General features: G+C 50.7%; 2 protein-coding genes across 5 annotated transcripts in view; one reads left to right on the forward strand and one right to left on the reverse strand.

The window, feature by feature from the left end:
• Nucleotides 1-21,707, reverse strand: part of cpped1 (calcineurin-like phosphoesterase domain containing 1) — a 243,295-nt gene that overhangs the window by 136,024 nt on the left and 85,564 nt on the right. The window lies entirely within an intron of this gene.
• snx29 (sorting nexin 29) overlaps nucleotides 1-21,707 on the forward strand; it is a 136,510-nt gene that overhangs the window by 92,365 nt on the left and 22,438 nt on the right. Inside the window, exons 19-20 of one of the 4 annotated variants that reach the window (XR_008833505.1) lie at nucleotides 20,762-20,937; nucleotides 20,995-21,315. The exons of 1 other annotated variant lie outside the window; for it this stretch is intronic. Coding sequence is in view for 1 of the 3 variants with exons in the window: in XM_056429738.1 (XP_056285713.1) it covers nucleotides 14,600-14,602 (3 nt within the window). In the remaining 2 variants the exon portion in view is untranslated. Of the gene's footprint in view, nucleotides 1-14,599; nucleotides 14,990-20,761; nucleotides 20,938-20,994; nucleotides 21,368-21,707 lie in introns of those variants that run through there. 2 more of the 4 variants (XR_008833506.1, XM_056429738.1) reach the window with 2 other exon arrangements.

Below are 21,707 nucleotides of genomic sequence, written 5' to 3' on the forward strand. Positions count from 1 at the left end.
ATGTAAACACGCTTCACCCGTCGGGATGTAAACACGCTTCACCCGTCGCGTTGTAAACACGCTTCACCCGTCGGGATGTAAACACGCTTCACCCGTCGCGTTGTAAACACGCTTCACCCGTCGGGATGTAAACATGCTTCACCTGTCGGTTTGTAAACATGCTTCACCCGTCGGGATGTAAACACGCTTCACCCGTCGGTTTGTAAACATGCTTCACCCGTCGGGATGTAAACACGCTTCACCCGTCGGGATGTAAACACGCTTCACCCGTCTGGATGTAAACACGCTTCACCCGTCGGTTTGTAAACACGCTTCACCTGTCGGTTTGTAAACATGCTTCACCCGTCGGTTTGTAAACACGCTTCACCCGTCGGGATGTAAACACGCTTCACCCGTCGGGATGTAAACACGCTTCACCCGTCTGGATGTAAACACGCTTCACCCGTCGGGATGTAAACACGCTTCACCCGTCGGTTTGTAAACATGCTTCACCCGTCAGGATGTAAACACGCTTCACCCGTCGGTTTGTAAACATGCTTCACCCGTCGGTTTGTAAACACGCTTCACCCGTCGGTTTGTAAACATGCTTCACCCGTCAGGATGTAAACACGCTTCACCCGTCTGGATGTAAACACGCTTCACCCGTCGGTTTGTAAACACGCTTCACCTGTCGGTTTGTAAACATGCTTCACCCGTCGGGATGTAAACATGCTTCACCCGTCAGGATGTAAACACGCTTCACCCATCGGGTTGTAAACACGCTTCACCCGTCGGTTTGTAAACACGTTTCACCTGTCGGTTTGTAAACATGCTTCACCCGTCAGGATGTAAACACGCTTCACCCGTCGGTTTGTAAACACGCTTCACCCGGCGGTTTGTAAACATGCTTCACCCGTCGGGATGTAAACACGCTTCACCCGTCGGTTTGTAAACATGCTTCACCTGTCAGGATGTAAACGCTTCACCCGTCGGGATGTAAACATGCTTCACCTGTCGGTTTGTAAACATGCTTCACCCGTCGGGATGTAAACACGCTTCACCCGTCGGTTTGTAAACATGCTTCACCTGTCGGGTTGTAAACACGCTTCACCCGTCGGGATGTAAACACGCTTCACCCGTCGGTTTGTAAACACGCTTCACCCGTCAGGATGTAAACACGCTTCACCCGTCGGTTGTAAATCGCTTCACCCGTCGGATGTCAACACGCTTCACCCATCACGTTGTAAATACACGCCACCAGTCGGGATGTAAACACGCTTCACCTGTCGGGATGTAAACACGCTTCACCGTCGGTTTGTAAACACGCTTCACCCGTCAGGATGTAAACACGCTTCACCCGTCGGTTTGTAAACACGCTTCACCCGTCGGTTGTAAACACGCTTCACTTTGTAAACACGCTTCACCCGTCGGTTTGTAAACACGCTTCACCGTCAGGATGTAAACACGCTTCACCCGCCGGTTTGTAAACACGCTTCACCTGTCGGTTTGTAAACATGCTTCACCGTCGGTTTGTAAACACGCTTCACCGTCGGGATAAACGCTTCACCCGTCGGGATGTAAACACGCTTCACCCGTCGGTTTGTAAACACGCTTCACCCGTCGGGTTTGTAAACACGCTTCACCCGTCGGGTAAACATGCTTCACGTAAACACGCTTCACCCTGTAAACACGCTTCACCGTCGGGATGTAAACACGCTTCACCCGTCGGTTTGTAAACATGCTTCACCGTCAGGATGTAAACACGCTTCACCCGCCGGGATGTAAACACGCTTCACCCGTCGGGATGGATAACACGCTTCACCGGTTTGTAACGCTTCACCCGTCGGATGTAAACACGCTTCACCCGTCGGATTAAACACGCTTCACCCGTCGGGATGTAAACACGCTTCACCCGTCGGTTGTAAACACGCTTCACCGCTTCACCCGTCGGTTTGTAAACACGCTTCACCCGTCGGATGTAAACACGCTTCACCCGTCGGATGTAAACACGCTTCACTCGGGATGTAAACACGCTTCACCCGTCGATGTAAACACTTCACCCGTCGGTTTGTAACATGCTTCACCGTCGGGATGTAAACACGCTTCACCCGTCGGATGTAAACACGCTTCACCCGTCGGATGTAAACACGCTTCACCCGTCGGGTAAACACGCTTCACCCGTCGGTTAAACACGCTTCACCGTCGGATGTAAACACGCTTCACCCGTCGGATGTAAACACGCTTCACCCGTCGGATGTAAACACGCTTCACCCGCCGGTTGTAAACACGCTTCACCCGTCGGGTGTAAACACGCTTCACCCGTCGGGATGTAAACGCTTCACCCGCGGGATGTAAACACGCTTCACCGTCGGTTTGTAAACACGCTTCACCGTCGGATGTAAACGCTTCACCCGTCGATGTAAACACGCTTCACCCGTCGGTTTGTAAACACGCTTCACCGTCGGGATGTAAACACGCTTCACCCGGATGTAAACGCTTCACCCGTCGGATGTAAACGCTTCACCCGTCGGATGTAAACACGCTTCACCCGTCAGGATGTAAACACGCTTCACCGTCGCACGCTTCACCCGGGTTTGTAAACATGCTTCACCCGTCGGTTGTAAACACGCTTCACCCGTCGGGATGTAAACACGCTTCACCCGTCGGTTTGTAAACACGCTTCACCTGTCAGATGTAAACACGCTTCACCCGTCGGTTTGTAAACACGCTTCACCGTCGGTTTGTAAACATGCTTCACCCGTCGGTTTGTAAACGCTTCACCGTCGGATGTAAACACGCTTCACCCGTCGGTTTGTAAACATGCTTCACCCTGTCGGTTGTAAACGCTTCACCCGTCGGATGTAAACACGCTTCACCCGTCGGTTTGTAAACACGCTTCACCCGTCGGTTTGTAAACATTCACCCGCTGTAACACGCTTCACCCGGGATGTAAACACGCTTCACCCGTCGGATGTAAACACGCTTCACCCGTCGGGATGTAAACACGCTTCACCCGCGTCGGTGTAAACACGCTTCACCCGTCGGTTGTAAACGCTTCACCCGTCGGTGTAAACACGCTTCACCGTCAGGATGTAAACGCTTCACCCGTCGGTTTAAACACGCTTCACCCGTCGGTTGTAAACACGCTTCACCCGTCGGATGTAAACTCACCGTCGGATGTAAACACGCTTCACCCGTCGGTTTGTAAACACGCTTCACCGTCAGGATGTAAACACGCTTCACCCGTCGGTTTGTAAACACGCTTCACCCGTCGGTTTGTAAACACGCTTCACCCGTCGGATGTAAACACGCTTCACCCGTCGGTGTAAACACGCTTCACCCGTCGGTTTGTAAACACGCTTCACCCGCTTCAGGATGTAAACACGCTTCACCCGTCGGTTTGTAAACATGCTTCACCCGTCAGGATGTAAACGCTTCACCCGTCGGGATGTAAACACGCTTCACCCGTCGGATGTAAACACGCTTCACCCGTCGGATGTAAACACGCTTCACCCGTCGGATGTAAACACGCTTCACCCGTCGTTTGTAAACGCTTCACCCGTCGGGATGTAAACACGCTTCACCGGTTTGTAAACACGCTTCACCGTCGGTTTGTAAACACGCTTCACCCGTCGGATGTAAACACTTCACCGTCGGTTGTAAACGCTTCACCGTCGGTTGTAAACACGCTTCACCGGATGTAAACACGCTTCACCCGTCGGTTTGTAAACACGCTTCACCCGTCGGATGTAAACACGCTTCACCCGTCAGGATGTAAACACGCTTCACCCGTCGGTTTGTAAACACGCTTCACCCGTCAGGATGTAAACACGCTTCACCCGTCGGTTTGTAAACACGCTTCACCCGTCGGTTTGTAAACACGCTTCACCCGTCGGTTTGTAAACGCTTCACCCGTCGGGATGTAAACACGCTTCACCCGTCGGTTTGTAAACATGCTTCACCCGTCGGGATGTAAACACGCTTCACCCGTCGGTTTGTAAACGCTTCACCGTCGGTTTGTAAACACGCTTCACCCGTCGGGATGTAAACACTTCACCCGTCGGTTTGTAAACATGCTTCACCCGTCAGGATGTAAACACGCTTCACCCGTCGGTTTGTAAACACGCTTCACCGTCGGTTTGTAAACACGCTTCACCCGGGATGTAAACACGCTTCACCCGTCGGTTTGTAAACACGCTTCACCCGTCGGATGTAAACACGCTTCACCCGTCGGATGTAAACACGCTTCACCCGGTTTGTAAACACGCTTCACCCGTCGGGATGTAAACACGCTTCACCCGTCGGTTTGTAAACACGCTTCACCCGTCGGTTTAAACGCTTCACCCGTCGGGATGTAAACACGCTTCACCCGTCGGATGTAAACACGCTTCACCCGTCAGGATGTAAACACGCTTCACCCGTCGGTTTGTAAACACGCTTCACCCGTCGGTTTGTAAACACGCTTCACCGTCGGTTTGTAAACACGCTTCACCCGGGATGTAAACACGCTTCACCCGTCGGTTTGTAAACACGCTTCACCGTCGGGATGTAAACACGCTTCACCCGGTTTGTAAACACGCTTCACCCGTCGGTTTGTAAACACGCTTCACCCGTCGGTTTGTAAACACGCTTCACCTTCACCCGTCGGTGTAAACACGCTTCACCCGCCGGTTTGTAAACATGCTTCACCCGTCGGATGTAAACACGCTTCACCCGTCGGATGTAAACACGCTTCACCCGTCGGTTTGTAAACACGCTTCACCGTCGGATGTAAACACGCTTCACCCGTCGGTTTGTAAACACGCTTCACCCGTCGGGATGTAAACACGCTTCACCCGTCGGATGTAAACACGCTTCACCCGTCGGATGTAAACACGCTTCACCCGCTGTAAACACGCTTCACCCGTCGGTTTGTAAACACGCTTCACCCGGGATGTAAACACGCTTCACCCGTCGGGATGTAAACACGCTTCACCCGTCGGTTTGTAAACACGCTTCACCTGTCGTGTGGGATGTAAACACGCTTCACCGATAAACACGCTTCATTTGTAAACACGCTTCACCCTAAACACGCTTCACCCGTCGGCACCCGTTGTAAACATGCTTCACCCGTCGGTTTGTAAACACGCTTCACCCGTCGGTTTGTAAACACGCTTCACCCGTCGGTGTAAACGCTTCACCGTCGGTTTGTAAACACGCTTCACCGTCGGGATGTAAACACGCTTCACCCGTCGATGTAAACACGCTTCACCCGTCGGTTTGTAAACATGCTTCACCCGTCGGGATGTAAACACGCTTCACCCGTCGGGATGTAAACACGCTTCACCCGTCGGTTTGTAAACACGCTTCACCCGTCGGATGTAAACACGCTTCACCCGTCGGGATGTAAACACGCTTCACCCGTCGGATGTAAACACGCTTCACCGTCAGGATGTAAACACGCTTCACCCGTCGGGATGTAAACACGCTTCACCCGTCGGTTTGTAAACACGCTTCACCCGTCGGTTTGTAAACATGCTTCACCCGTCGGTGTAAACCACGCTTCACCCGTCGGATGTAAACACGCTTCACCCGTCGGTTTGTAAACACGCTTCACCCGTCGGGATGTAAACACGCTTCACCCGTCGGATGTAAACACGCTTCACCCGTCAGGTTTGTAAACACGCTTCACCCGTCGGGATGTAAACACGCTTCACCCGTCGGGATGTAAACACGCTTCACCCGTCGATGTAAACACGCTTCACCCGTCGGTTTGTAAACACGCTTCACCGTCGGTTTGTAAACATTTCACCGTCGGTGTAAACACGCTTCACCCGTCGGTTTGTAAACATGCTTCACCCGTCGGTTTGTAAACACGCTTCACCCGGGATGTAAACACGCTTCACCCGTCGGTTTGTAAACACGCTTCACCCGTCGGGATGTAAACACGCTTCACCCGTCGGTTTGTAAACACGCTTCACCGTCGGGATGTAAACACGCTTCACCGTCGGGATGTAAACACGCTTCACCCGTCGGTTTGTAAACACGCTTCACCCGTCGGGTTGTAAACCCGCTTCACCCGTCGGATGTAAACACGCTTCACCGTCGGGATGTAAACACGCTTCACCCGTCGGTTTGTAAACGCTTCACCCGTCGGTTTGTAAACACGCTTCACCCGTCAGGATGTAAACACGCTTCACCCGTCGGGATGTAAACACGCTTCACCCGCCGATGTAAACACGCTTCACCCGTCGGTTTGTAAACACGCTTCACCCGTCAGGATGTAAACACGCTTCACCCGTCGGTTTGTAAACACGCTTCACCTGTCGGTTTGTAAACACGCTTCACCCGTCGGGATGTAAACACTTCACCCGTCGGTTTGTAAACATGCTTCACCGTCGGTTTGTAAACACGCTTCACCCGTCGGATGTAAACACGCTTCACCCGGGATGTAAACACGCTTCACCCGTCGGGATGTAAACACGCTTCACCCGCGGGATGTAAACACGCTTCACCCGTCGGCATGTAAACACGCTTCACCCGTCGGATGTAAACACGCTTCACCCGTCGGGATGTAAACACGCTTCACCCGTCGGATGTAAACACGCTTCACCCGTCGGGATGTAAACATGCTTCACCTGTCGGTTTGTAAACACGCTTCACCCGTCGGGATGTAAACACGCTTCACCCGTCGGTTTGTAAACACGCTTCACCCGTCGGGATGTAAACACGCTTCACCCGTCGGTTTGTAAACACGCTTCACCCGTCGGTTTAAACACGCTTCACCCGTCGGTTTGTAAACACGCTTCACCCGTCGGGATGTAAACACGCTTCACCCGTCGGTTTGTAAACACGCTTCACCCGTCGGTTTGTAAACATGCTTCACCCGTCTGTTTGTAAACATGCTTCACCTGTCGGGTTGTAAACACGCTTCACCCGGTTTGTAAACATGCTTCACCCGTCGGATGTAAACACGCTTCACCCGTGGTTTGTAAACACGCTTCACCCGTCGGGATGTAAACACTTCACCCGTCGGTAAACACGCTTCACCGTCGGTTTGTAAACACGCTTCACCCGTCGGTTTGTAAACACGCTTCACCCGTCGGGATGTAAACACGCTTCACCCGTCGGGATGTAAACACGCTTCACCCGTCGGTTTGTAAACACGCTTCACCCGGTTTGTAAACACGCTTCACCCGTCGGATGTAAACACTTCACCTAAACACGCTTCACCGTCGGGATGTAAACACGCTTCACCCGTCGGTTTGTAAACACGCTTCACCCGTCGGGATGTAAACACGCTTCACCCGTCGGTTTGTAAACACGCTTCACCGTCGGATGTAAACACGCTTCACCCGTCGGGATGTAAACACGCTTCACCCGTCGGTTTGTAAACACGCTTCACCCGTCGGGATGTAAACACGCTTCACCCGTCGGTTTGTAAACATGCTTCACCCGTCGGGATGTAAACACGCTTCACCCGTCGGTTTGTAAACATGCTTCACCCGTCGGGATGTAAACACGCTTCACCCGTCGGTTGTAAACGCTTCACCCGTCGGGATGTAAACACGCTCACCCGTCGGTTTGTAAACACGCTTCACCCGTCATGTAAACACGCTTCACCGTCGGTTGTAAACACGCTTCACCCGTCGGTTTGTAAACATGCTTCACCCGTCGGATGTAAACACGCTTCACCCGTCGGTTTGTAAACACTTCACCCGTCGGATGTAAACACGCTTCACCCGCTTCACCGTCGGTTTGTAAACCGCTTCACCCGTCGGTTTGTAAACATGCTTCACCTCGGTTTGTAAACACGCTCACCCGTCGGATGTAAACACGCTTCACCCGCCGGTTTGTAAACATGCTTCACCTGTCGGGTTGTAAACACTTCACCCGTCGGGATGTAAACACGCTTCACCCGTCGGTTTGTAAACACGCTTCACCCGTCAGGATGTAAACACGCTTCACCCGTCACGTTGTAAACACGCTTCACCCGTCGGGATGTAAACACGCTTCACCCGTCCGTTGTAAACGCTTCACCCGTCGGGATGTAAACACGCTTCACGTCGGTTTAAACACTTCACCGTCGGATGTAAACGCTTCACCGTCGGATGTAAACACGCTTCACCCGTCGTTGTAAACACGCTTCACCCGTCGGTTTGTAAACACGCTTCACCCGTCGGTTAGTAAACACGCTTCACCTGTCAGGATGTAAACACGCTTCACCCGTCGGTTTGTAAACACGCTTCACCCTGTCGGTTTGTAAACACGCTTCACCCGTCGGTTTGTAAACCACGCTTCACCCGTCGGTTTGTAAACATGCTTCACCCGTCGGATGTAAACACGCTTCACCCGGGTTTGTAAACACGCTTCACCTCGGTTTGTAAACACGCTTCACCCGTCGGGTTTGTAAACACGCTTCACCCGTCGGATGTAAACACGCTTCACCCGTCGGTTTGTAAACACGCTTCACCCGTCGGGATGTAAACACGCTTCACCCGTCGGTGTAAACACGCTTCACCCGTCGGATGTAAACACGCTTCACCGTCGGATGTAAACACGCTTCACCCGTCGGGTGTAAACACGCTTCACCCGTCGGTTTGTAAACACGCTTCACCCGGTTTGTAAACACGCTTCACCGTCGTTTGTAAACACGCTTCACCCGTCGGATGTAAACACGCTTCACCCGTCGGATGTAAACACTTCACCCGGTTTGTAAACCGCTTCACCGTCGGTTTGTAAACACGCTTCACCCGTCGGTTTGTAAACACGCTTCACCCGTCGGGATGTAAACGCTTCACCGTAAACACGCTTCACCCGTCGTTTGTAAACACGCTTCACCCGTCAGGATGTAAACACGCTTCACCCGTCGGTTGTAAACACGCTTCACCCGTCGGGATGTAAACGCTTCACCGTCGGTTAAACACGCTTCACCCGTCGGATGTAAACACGCTTCACCCGTCGGTTTGTAAACACGCTTCACCCGGGATGTAAACACGCTTCACCCGTCGGGATGTAAACACGCTTCACCCGTCGGTTTGTAAACGCTTCACCTGTCGGTGTAAACACGCTTCACCCGTCGGTTTGTAAACATGCTTCACCCGTCGGATGTAAACACGCTTCACCCGTCGGGATGTAAACACGCTTCACCCGTCGGTTTGTAAACACGCTTCACCTCGGGATGTAAACACGCTTCACCCGTCGGATGTAAACACGCTTCACCCGTCGGTTTGTAAACACGCTTCACCCGGGATTAAACACGCTTCACCCGCGGATGTAAACACGCTTCACCCGTCGGATGTAAACACGCTTCACCCGTCGGGATGTAAACACGCTTCACCCGTCGGTTTAAACACGCTTCACCCGTCGGGATGTAAACACGCTTCACCCGCCGGTTGTAAACACGCTTCACCCGTCGGATAAACACGCTTCACCCGTCGGTTTGTAAACACGCTTCACCGTCAGGATGTAAACACGCTTCACCCGTCGGGATGTAAACACGCTTCACCGTCGGTTTGTAACGGGATGTAAACACGCTTCACCCGTCGGGATGTAAACACGTCACCCGTCGATGTAAACGCTTCACCCGTCGGATGTAAACACGCTTCACCCGTCGGGTGTAAACGCTTCACCGATGTAAACACGCTTCACCCGTCGTTGTCGGTTTGTAAACACGCTTCACCCGTCGGATGTAAACACGCTCACATGTAAACGCTTCACCCGTCGGGATGTAAACACGCTTCACCCGGGATGTAACACGCTTCACCGCGGATGTAAACACGCTTCACCCGTCGGTTTGTAAACACGCTTCACCGTCGGTTTGTAAACACGCTTCACCCGTCGGTTTGTAAACACGCTTCACCCGTCGGGATGTAAACACGCTTCACCCGTCGGTTTGTAAACACGCTTCACCCGGGATGTAAACACGCTTCACCCGTCGGATGTAAACACGCTTCACCCGTCGGGATGTAAACACGCTTCACCCGTCGGTTTGTAAACATGCTTCACCCGTCGGATGTAAACGCTTCACCCGCGGGATGTAAACACGCTTCACCCGTCGGTTTGTAAACACGCTTCACCTGCGGGATGTAAACACGCTTCACCCGTCGGATGTAAACGCTTCACCCGTCGGATGTAAACACGCTTCACCCGTCGGTTTGTAAACACGCTTCACCGTCGGTTTGTAAACACGCTTCACCCGTCCGGTGTAAACACGCTTCACCCGTCGGGATGTAAACACGCTTCACCCCCCGGTTTGTAAACACGCTTCACCCGTCGGGATGTAAACACGCTTCACCCGTCGGTTTGTAAACACGCTTCACCCGTCGGTTTGTAAACACGCTTCACCCGTCGGTTTGTAAACACGCTTCACCCGTCGGGATACGTCGGATGTAAACACGCTTCACCCGGGATGTAAACACTTCACCCGTCGGATGTAAACACGCTTCACCGTCGGATGTAAACACGCTTCCCGTCGGTTTGTAAACATGCTTCACCCCGGTTTGTAAACGCTTCACCCGTCGGGATGTAAACACGCTTCACCCGTCGGATGTAAACACGCTTCACCCGTCGGTTTGTAAACATGCTTCACCCGTCGGGATGTAAACACGCTTCACCCGTCGGTTTGTAAACACTTCACCGTCGGATGTAAACACGCTTCACCCGTCGGTTGTAAACGCTTCACCGTCGGATGTAAACACGCTTCACCCGTCGGTTTGTAAACCACGCTTCACCCGTCGGGATGTAAACACGCTTCACCCGTCGGTTTAAACACGCTTCACCCGTCGGGTAAACACGCTTCACCCGTCGGATGTAAACACGCTTCACCCGTCGGGTAAACACGCTTCACCCGGTTTGTAAACGCTTCACCGCTTCACGTAAACACGCTTCACCCGTCGGATGTAAACACGCTTCACCCGTCGGATGTAAACACGCTTCACCGTCGGGATGTAAACACGCTTCACCCGTCGGTGTAAACACGCTTCACCGTCGGGATGTAAACACGCTTCACCCGCCGGTTTGTAAACACGCTTCACCCGTCGGGATGTAACACGCTTCACCCGTCGGATGTAAACACGCTTCACCCGTCGGTTTGTAAACACGCTTCACCCGTCGGTTTGTAAACACGCTTCACCCGTCGGTTTGTAAACATGCTTCACCGTCGGGATGTAAACACGCTTCACCCGTCGGGATGTAAACACGCTTCACCCGTCGGTTTGTAAACACGCTTCACCCGTCGGATGTAAACACGCTTCACCCGTCGGTTTGTAAACACGCTTCACCCGTCGGTGTAAACACGCTTCACCTGTCGGTTTGTAAACACGCTTCACCCGTCGGGATGTAAACACGCTTCACCCGTCGGTTTGTAAACACGCTTCACCCGTCGGTTTGTAAACATGCTTCACCGGTTTGTAAACACGCTTCACCCGTCGGTTTGTAAACACGCTTCACCCGTCAGGATGTAAACACGCTTCACCCGTCGGGATGTGTAAACACGCTTCACCCGTCGGTTTGTAAACATGCTTCACCGTCGGGATGTAAACACGCTTCACCCGTCGGTTGTAAACACGCTTCACCGTCGGGATGTAAACACGCTTCACCCGTCGGTTTGTAAACATGCTTCACCGTCGATGTAAACATGCTTCACCCGTCGGGATGTAAACACGCTTCACCCGTCGGATGTAAACACGCTTCACCCGTCGGGATGTAAACACGCTTCACCATTACGTCGGGATGTGTAAACACGCTTCACCCGGGATGTAAACACTTCACCCGTCGGGATGTAAACACGCTCACGCTTCACCGTCGGGATGTAAACACGCTTCACCCGGTTTGTAAACACGCTTCACCCGTCGGGATGTAAACACGCTTCACCCGTTTGTAAACACGCTTCACCCGTCGGGATGTAAACACGCTTCACCGTCGGTTTGTAAACACGCTTCACCCGCGGGATGTAAACACGCTTCACCTTCACCGTCGGGATGTAAACACGCTTCACCCGTCGGTTTGTAAACGCTTCACCCGCCGGTTTGTAAACACGCTTCACCCGTCGGTGTAAACACGCTTCACCCGTCGGTTTGTAAACACGCTTCCCGCCGGATGTAAACACGCTTCACCCGTCGCTTCACCCGTCGGTTTGTAAACACGCTTCACCCGTCGGGATGTAAACACGCTTCACACCGTCGGTTTGTAAACACGCTTCACCCGTCGGATGTAAACACGCTTCACCCGTCGGTTTGTAAACACGCTTCACCGTCGGATGTAAACACGCTTCACCCGTCGGTTGTAAACACGCTTCACCCGTCGGGATGTAAACACGCTTCACCCGTCGGTGTAAACACGCTTCACCCGCCGGTGTAAACACGCTTCACCCGCCGGATGTAAACACGCTTCACCCGTCGGTTTGTAAACATGCTTCACCCGTCGGGATGTAAACACGCTTCACCCGTCGGATGTAAACACGCTTCACCCGTCGGGATGTAAACACGCTTCACCGCGGGATGTAAACACGCTTCACCCGTCGGTTTGTAAACACGCTTCACCCGTCGGTTTGTAAACACGCTTCACCCGTCGGTTTGTAAACACGCTTCACCCGTCATGTAAACACGCTTCACCCGCGGGATGTAAACACGCTTCACCGTCGGTTTGTAAACACGCTTCACCCGGTAAACACGCTTCACCCGTCGGTGTAAACACGCTTCACCCGGGATGTAAACACGCTTCACCCGTCGGTTTGTAAACACGCTTCACCGTCGGGATGTAAACACGCTTCACCCGTCGGTTTGTAAACACGCTTCACCCGTCGGTTTGTAAACACGCTTCACCCGTCGGGATGTAAACACGCTTCACCCGTCGGATGTAAACACGCTTCACCCGTCGGTTTGTAAACACGCTTCACCGTCGGTTTGTAAACACGCTTCACCCGGGATGTAAACACGCTTCACCCGCCGGATGTAAACACGCTTCACCCGTCGGTTAAACACGCTTCACCCGCCGGGATGTAAACACGCTTCACCCGTCGGATGTAAACATGCTTCACCCGTCGGATGTAAACACGCTTCACCCGTCGGGATGTAAACACGCTTCACCCGTGATGTAAACACGCTTCACCCGTCGGGATGTAAACACGCTTCACCCGTCGGATGTAAACACGCTTCACCGTCGGTTTGTAAACACGCTTCACCTGTCGGTTTGTAAACACGCTTCACCCGTCTGGATGTAAACACGCTTCACCCGTCGGTTTGTAAACACGCTTCACCTGTCGGTTTGTAAACACGCTTCACCGTCGGTTTGTAAACACGCTTCACCCGTCGGGATGTAAACACGCTTCACCCGTCGGTTTGTAAACATTGTAAACACGCTTCACCCGTCGGTTTGTAAACACGCTTCACCGTCGGATGTAACACGCTTCCCGTCGGTTTGTAAACATGCTTCACCCGTCGGTGTAAACACGCTTCACCGTCGGGATGTAAACACGCTTCACCCGCAGATGTAAACACGCTTCACCCGTCGGGATGTAAACACGCTTCACCCGCGGTGTAAACACGCTTCACCCGTCCGGGATGTAAACACGCTTCACCCGTCGGATGTAAACACGCTTCACCCGTCGGGATGTAAACACGCTTCACCGTCGATGTAAACACGCTTCACCCGTCGGATGTAAACACGCTTCACCCGTCGGGATGTAAACACGCTTCACCCGTCGGATGTAAACACGCTTCACCCGTCGGGATGTAAACACGCTTCACCCGTCGGTTTGTAAACACGCCACCCGTCGGGTAAACACGCTTCACCCGTCGGGATGTAAACACGCTTCACCCGTCGGCGATGTAAACACGCTTCACCCGTCGGGATGTAAACACGCTTCACCCGTCGGCGATGTAAACACGCTTCACCCGTCGGGATGTAAACACGCTTCACCCGCCGGGATGTAAACACGCTTCACCCGCGGGATGTAAACACGCTTCACCCGCCGGTTGTAAACACGCTTCACCCGTCGGTTGTAAACACGCTTCACCCGCCGATGTAAACACGCTTCACCCGTCGGGATGTAAACACGCTTCACCGTCGGGATAAACACGCTCACCCGCCGGGATGTAAACACGCTTCACCCGTCGGGATGTAAACACGCTTCACCCGCCGGATGTAAACACGCTTCACCCGTCGGGATGTAAACACGCTTCACCCGTCGCGTTGTAAACACGCTTCACCCGTCGGGATGTAAACACGCTTCACTTGTCGGGATGTAAACACGCTTCACCTGTCGGGATGTAAACACGCTTCACTTGTCGGGATGTAAACACGCTTCACCTGTCGGGATGTAAACACACTTCACCTGCTGTGAGGCGAGTGATAACATGAAGATGGAAGCCATGAAGTGCATATTTTGAGGCGAAACAACATGTTTTAATGTATTATTAGTTATATTGATACATATTCATTCAAATATTTTATATTTCTTACACAAAATGTATAATATTTAGTTCATTACTGTCACCGGGAGAGCAGGAGCATGTCATTTCCAGCTCCCTGACTTCGGAAACCATCTAAATGGTGAAAAAGCACGTTGAGTATTTTGTCTTTACCGTCTGAACAGCTGAGTCGCTCAGCGATGAATATTCACACGTATTTGTGTTTTCAGTGACGCTCTGTGGCTCGAATGCAAAGGCAACACATGAAGGCGGAGACGGGCTCATCTCCAACACCAGCGTACCAATAAAAGAAACCCGGAGGGAAGGTGGATCATGTTCTACCTGAGAGGAGATCCACTCAGAGGGATTGGATATGACAGTTTGTTAAAAGTAGGAACACAATGTGCTGGTGTCTGCCGCGCTTTGGGCCATAATCAGCGTCCAGCTGCAGTTTTCTCATTCTTGGAGGGACTCCAGCATCGAACCTCGACATGTTCCACGTGTCGCACCGATTTAGCCTGATCCCCCCCCCCCCCCCCACACACACACACCTCACCGGCTCTTTGCCGTGAGGCTGCTCTCCAGCCCTGGAGCCGGAGCGGCCCATCTGGTGTATTGGAAGCTTCCCCCTTCCCCGAGCTATATATTCGTCTAATGGCTCCCGATGGAAACAGCTTTTGTTCTCCGACGGGCGATAACGGACGGCCAAGGTTGCCCCGAGGAGACGCTGTTGTTAAGGTGAGGTTGTTATGGCGATTGAACGCAGAGCCGATAGTCTTAAAGAACCGGGAGGAGAAGGGAGGGGTCTCTTCAAAGTGCTCTGAAGCTGCTTCATAGACTTTTCTTTTCTCAGTGGGGTTATTCACACACACACACACACACACACACACACATGCATATGCTTGCAAAATTGCACCAACGCTGAGAGCAATGAGCTGGAGCTTGAGGGGATTTCAGCGGGTCGGGGACTGAACGGGCTTTTAGAAGCCCAAAGTTAGGTCACAGCAACCTTGCGGTCGAAAATAAGCTCGCCGACAGCGCCGTGCTGAACTCACCGAGCGAGAGAGACTGATCCAGCTCTCGCACTGTGTCCCTCTCCTCCCTCCTTTTCTTCTCCAGCCCTCCCTTTGCCAGATTGCACGGCTTTATGGCGGTGCCGAAACTGCCCGCTCTCCGTTTTCCCTCTTTCTTTCCTCTCCGAGCTTTTCTGAATTGACTTCCGTGTAAAGCTGAGCCTGGCGTGCGGGATGGATGACGAGAGACGGGCTGATGGATTTGCTCCATTATCGGTCGGGGCTTTGCTCTTTGTGGCACGCCGGGCCTACGGGCCTCCATCCCTACGCCGCTTCCCCCCGTGCCTCTTCTCTCCACCTTCTGAACTCATAATGAGAGAATTATACCCGGCCGCGGCAAATCGGTGTCTCCCCTCCCACGCAACACCAACAATAGAGGCTATCACCGGAGGAGGGAGGGGAGCGTCCTCGGAGCGCCGTCAACCGAAACCAGGACTCATTCGCTGTGTGTCGGAGTGGCCGTGTTTTCATTATCTGCGCATTTTAGGCCGGCGTTGTGGCGTGAAAAGAGCATCAGTCAGTAGCTGATGAGGGAGGGGAGGGGGAGGGGGGGGGCTGTGGAGTTGTGTGTGTGTGTGTGTGTGTGAGAGCAATGAGACAGTTAGCCAACACTTGTGCACAGAAAAGAGATGAGAGGTCCGTCAGCCAGACGGAGATATTGTACTTGTCGGTCGGATTGCCACGAAATCCGGCGCAGACGTTCATTGTTTTTCTTCTTTGGGTCCAGAGCCAGCAGCAGCTCCACGCTGACATGTTTCCAGGTAGAATATCTCCACGAGAGATTGGCGTTCTCCCAGAGGACGAATTCTACAAAATGATCCTCCGAGTTGACAGTTGTCATTTTTTTTCCTTCGTTTTTCTTCTTAAAACGACTTGAAAGCTGTTTGATGGATCGTCATGAAAATATGACGTTGAAAATATGTGTTGCGCTCACTCCTCTGTGTGATTATGGAACACATGGAACTTTAAGTCGCCTCTAGTTCCCGTAGTCTGGAGAGCTCATGTTCATAAGTACCACTCCGTGCTATCTGGCTCAAGGTATTTAACATTTCCCTTGTCAGACACTTTGGGGGGGAGGTGGAGGTGTGTGTGTGTGTGTGTGGGGGGTAGCCATGCTGAGAAGCCCCCCCGCCGCGCTGCCGCTGTCTGACGGGAGCTTTCAGCTCGTTGATTACTAGGTGTCACACCTAGTAATCAATGACCTGTGGCGGCGCGGCGGCGGGAGGGAGAGGCTCGCTCACGCGGCGAGCCGCGAGGAAGTTTTGGTGTTTGTGGACAAATACCGGTGTTGACGCAGCCGAGCGTTCTGATTGGTCCTCTGAATCATTTCACGTGTCGCTCGTCTCTCCTGGGCTGGGGACTGTCGGCTGAGATCGCATGGACCCGCTGTTTGTTTGGAGCATGCGGCGCACCTTTTAAAACACACAAATAACTCCTCATTCATCTCCAGCTCTTCCCTCCCTCGTACTTAAAAAAATAAAAATAATCAATCAGTCTTTCATCTTCGCGCTGCCCTTTTGTCAATCTTCTCCCAAATCATTTCCCGTCCTCAGGCGGGTCAGGGGGGAGGGGGGGGGGGTCGTCTCCGCTGATGATTTGTTTTCCGGGGGCCGTTAAAGGGTAGCAGTCCCGTCTCCACACCTCTTCTTCATGGGCGACACAAATACTTCACCATGTGTTCTGTCCGGAGAGGAGAACATGTGACTCCTTCAACACAATCACCCAATCATGTCCACACCTGCATGGCCTCGTACACACACACACACACACACACACACACACTGGAGAGTCAGTAGCCGCTCCTCCTGCTCTATTGGCTGTGCACACATTCCAGAGGAGCCATTCTCTTTGATCAGGAGCAGTTCCACAGCGTCATCGGCTCGCCGGGAACGACTCACTGTTGTCATTATGCTAATGAGGCGGGATGACGGCTGCTGTAACTTCTCTCACTCCATTCCTCGCTCTGTCGTTTACACTTTTGTTTTATTTCTGTCCCACTGAACGAGAGATAAGAGATACTGGAGGTACAACAAACCTGTTTCTTCTTCTTCTTCTTCCTTTTCCTCTTCCTCTTTTTCCTCTCCCTCAGTCTTCTTCTTCACTCTTCTTCTTCCTCTTCGTCTTCTTAATCTTCTTCTTCCTCAGTCTTCTTCTTCACTCTTCTTCATGTTCCTCTTCTTAATCTTCTTCCTTCTCAGTCTTCTTCGTCTTTTTCTTCTTCTGCCACTTCTTTATCTTCTTTCTCCTCACTCTTCTTCCTCACTCTTCTTCTTCTTCCTCTGTTTCCTCCTCCTCTGCATACGCTTGTCTTCATGCATAGTTCAGTACCTTTTAACCGCGGCTGTGTGAAAGAACGATAGAAGGTCCCAATTAATAGCAGTTATATAAACCATCCTTCGCTCCCCGTGCCTCCCAAAGCCTTTAATATGTACCGTATGAAACCACGTAAATACGTCACACAATAAATAATGAAGACGCGCCCCCGTCCCCCCCCCATAACCCCAGGGAAATGCAAGGGGGAGATGTGTTTGCACCTTTTTTTATTCCGATATTAGCCAGTTGATATGTCGGAAATCTTTACTTCCAGAGACCGGCTCGCTGTGAGCCGCTGTGATTGGCCGGAGGCCTCAACTGCATGGGGAGGGGTCACTGCAGCTATGCAGATGAGATAATACATGCATATATATATATATTAGCGTGGACTATATATATATATATATATATAAATATATAATGTGTGTGTATATATATATAATGTGTATATACACTGTATATATGTATAAGTGTATATATATGTGTGTATATATACACACGTCTATATATATATATATATATATATATATACGTGTATATATATATATGTTATATTTATATATATATATATATACACGTGTGTATATATACACACATCAGAATTGTATTTATTGCCAAGTAGGTTTTCACCTACCTGGAATTTGGAACATAAAACATTAAAACATACAAACACAATAAGTACTACTAAAAATACAAAAATACAAAAAGCAGGGCAGGAGTGCAAAAAGTGCATGTGCAATGATTAGTGTGCAAAGTAGTGTGTGCGTAACACAGGCTTGAGGTGTGGGGGAGGGGTAAGTGACCACGTCAGGTGGGGGACCGGGCCTTGTTCATGAGGCCAACCGCAGCATATAAATATAACACATATATATACACGTGTGTATATATATATATATATATGTGTGTATATATATATATATATAATGTGTATATATATATATATATGTGTATATACACTATCTATATGTGTATACAGGACTGTCTCAGAAAATTAGAATATTGTGATAAAGTTCTTTATTTTCTGTAATGCAATTAAAAAAACAAAAATGTCATGCATTCTGGATTCATTACAAATCAACTGAAATATTGCAAGCCTTTTATTCTTTTAATATTGCTGATTATGGCTTACAGCTTAAGAAAACTCTAAAATCCTATCTCATAAAATTTGAATATTTCCTCAGACCAAGTAAAAACAAAGATTTATAACAGCAAAACAAAATCAAACATTTGAAAATGTGTTTCCAGGTGTTTCGAGTTAATTAGACGATTCAAGTGATTTGTTTAATACCCTACTAGTATACATTTTCATGATATTCTAATATTTAGAGATAGGATATTTGAGTTTTCTTAAGCTGTAAGCCATAATCAGCAATATTAAAAGAATAAAAGGCTTGCAATATTTCAGTTGATTTGTAATGAATCCAGAATGCATGACATTTTTGTTTTTTTAATTGCATTACAGAAAACAAAGAACTTTATCACAATATTCTAATTTTCTGAGACAGTCCTGTATATGTATATAAATATATATGTATATATTCTGAGTTTGTGCACATGAGTGATGATGGTTGTGATAATGGCTGCCTGGTGAGGGAGATAACTATTATGTAGCTGATGGTGGTGATGAAGGTTTGTACAATGATGATAATTAGGATCGTTGTCTTGGTGCTCCATCCATCAGTCAGAGATCAAACACCCCCGGGAAGACAGAGACGGCGTTTAGACGTTTACTGCTGCTCGCTGCACACGGGGGCGCCACGCCAACTCCACCATCGGGTGTAATTCACATTTCCATTTCGGGCACTTAAGTCAGTGCTCTTATCTGACATGATTCAGGGGGAGGGGGGGGGGCTGTTGATTGACATATGTTGTCAATGGCAGAGGTTCAAACTGTGAGCTTTTGGCCAGAGGGGAAGGGGGGGGGGAGGGGCACAATAAGAGCCTGGACTGTGCAATGCAACACAATATAAACCTGCAATAAACACCTCTCTGGTTGAGCCTCAATGATACTGGATATGTGAGGCCTTTATAGACGCATGATAAAGTTTGCTTTGCGAGACGGGTAATCAAAACATATTCAACTATCTTACAACGCCCCCATACGTTTGTTCCCGTTTCCTTCTCATTCGTGCTCGCTGCCCTCCCTCTGTTAGCGGGGTGGATATGGGATGCAAGGAGCAGCGGGCGGGGCCTCGGGGCAGGAGGCGGGGTCTTGCGGCGGTGGAATCACGATTCGCCTCCCGTGTGCGTGTTCTGCATGAGACCGATTGGGCCTTCTGATGCACGCGGCCCGCTAACCAGCGCTAACCAGCGCTATTCAGTTCTACAGAACTCCGTCCTTCATAAACCACCAATGAGGACTCGGGGATCGGCGGCGGGCGCACGGTTGTTTGCTGAGATTTGCAGATGTGACAAATTTAATATTTAATTTCAAACCGGTGGAAAGGAAAACAGAATATTTTAATAGTAAGTCCTCCTTCACATTTTGTTGTTGTATAGGGGATGCAGGAGAAGCGCGGGTCGTACAATGTGTGTGTGTGGGGGGGGGAAACCTCCTTTATGCACTCAGTACATTTGAATGAGAAGGAGCTGCTTTCTTTTTCATATTTTACAGACAAGAGAGCAACACAACAGAGATCTGTTCCCAACGTACGAGACGGCTTTTTAAATATCGTCTATTGGACGCGTGTTCTTTACTTTCAGTCACTTGAGAGTAGACGAGGAGTAACTCCTCATCTGGGGGGGGGGGGATGTTGCGACAGTACACGCATTTATATATTTATCGGTTACTTTTCCTAAAAATAGTTTTTTAAACCCACATGAACCACTAACTCCACCACACAGAATCCATTTTAAAAAGCGTTATTTCCTTCTTCCCAACTGGTTAAGAACACCAGGAGTTTAGTTTTTATTGAGAACTAAATGATGAGGAACGGAGCGGAGCACACAGTCAGTTTACCAGTTACCCTACGACGGGTTGTTGACATTTGAAAGCTGTTTCCTCAGAACACCTGGGCTACGTCACACCCAGCAAACCACCCGGAGGAAATGAGGATGACACGGCATCAATAATCAGTCATTCTAACGGACATGGAGACGTTTCAACCGCACACTTCCTCCTGGTGTCGTTCCTCATCTTCATCTCCTGCCGTGTCTGTTCTTCTTCCTCTCTCCGGCTCATTGTAAGGTTTCTCTTTTTTCTGTATTTTCTTGTTTTTCTTATTAACTTTAGTGACTAGTATGATTTTTTTTTTATGTTCATGACGGATACGGCGGGGATCCCATGACGATGCTACCGGGCTGATGTGTAACGTCTGCACGTCCACTGGTGACGATGGCGCTACACGTCCACCCTCTCCGGGACGTGGAACTCTCGACCAAAGAGTTGTCGTGGAGACGTTTCACTCCAAAACCACGGATGCCAACCTTGCGGCGACGTCACCGGGAGAGTCGAACGAGCGTCCGTTAAAAACGCCCCGGAAATCCATCCAGGAGACATTTCAGTCCGAGCCGAGTGGCTGACTCGACCCCGTCGACCCCTAAAGCCACGCCAGCATACGGTGTGTTGCTTACCTGGATTGCAGCCAGTAAAACGCAGTCGGGGACACACTCGTACGTTCACGCCTCTCCTTCGCTTCCTCCTCTCCTTCGCTTCCTCTCCAAACGGAGTCTATTTTTGGCCTAATTGGGCAAATGTTTTTCAACAATGACCTGTGAAGAGTGAGAGGGAGACATGAGCCTCCGCTGCCACACACACACACACACACACACACACACACACACAGACACACACACACACACACACACACAGACCTCTTGAGTCTTTCCGGCCCTCCAAAGCTTTTCTCTTTCATGTGGTTCCTTGTTTTTTCCTCCCATGTTGTTTTTCCTCCCGTGGGTTCAATCAAAAGCTGCTTCATTTAGTTTTACATGTTGTCGTTGGCGTTTCTTC

The sequence above is a fragment of the Pseudoliparis swirei genome, chromosome 13 (genome assembly GCF_029220125.1).
Source record: "Pseudoliparis swirei isolate HS2019 ecotype Mariana Trench chromosome 13, NWPU_hadal_v1, whole genome shotgun sequence".
NCBI classification, from domain to species: domain Eukaryota; kingdom Metazoa; phylum Chordata; class Actinopteri; order Perciformes; family Liparidae; genus Pseudoliparis; species Pseudoliparis swirei.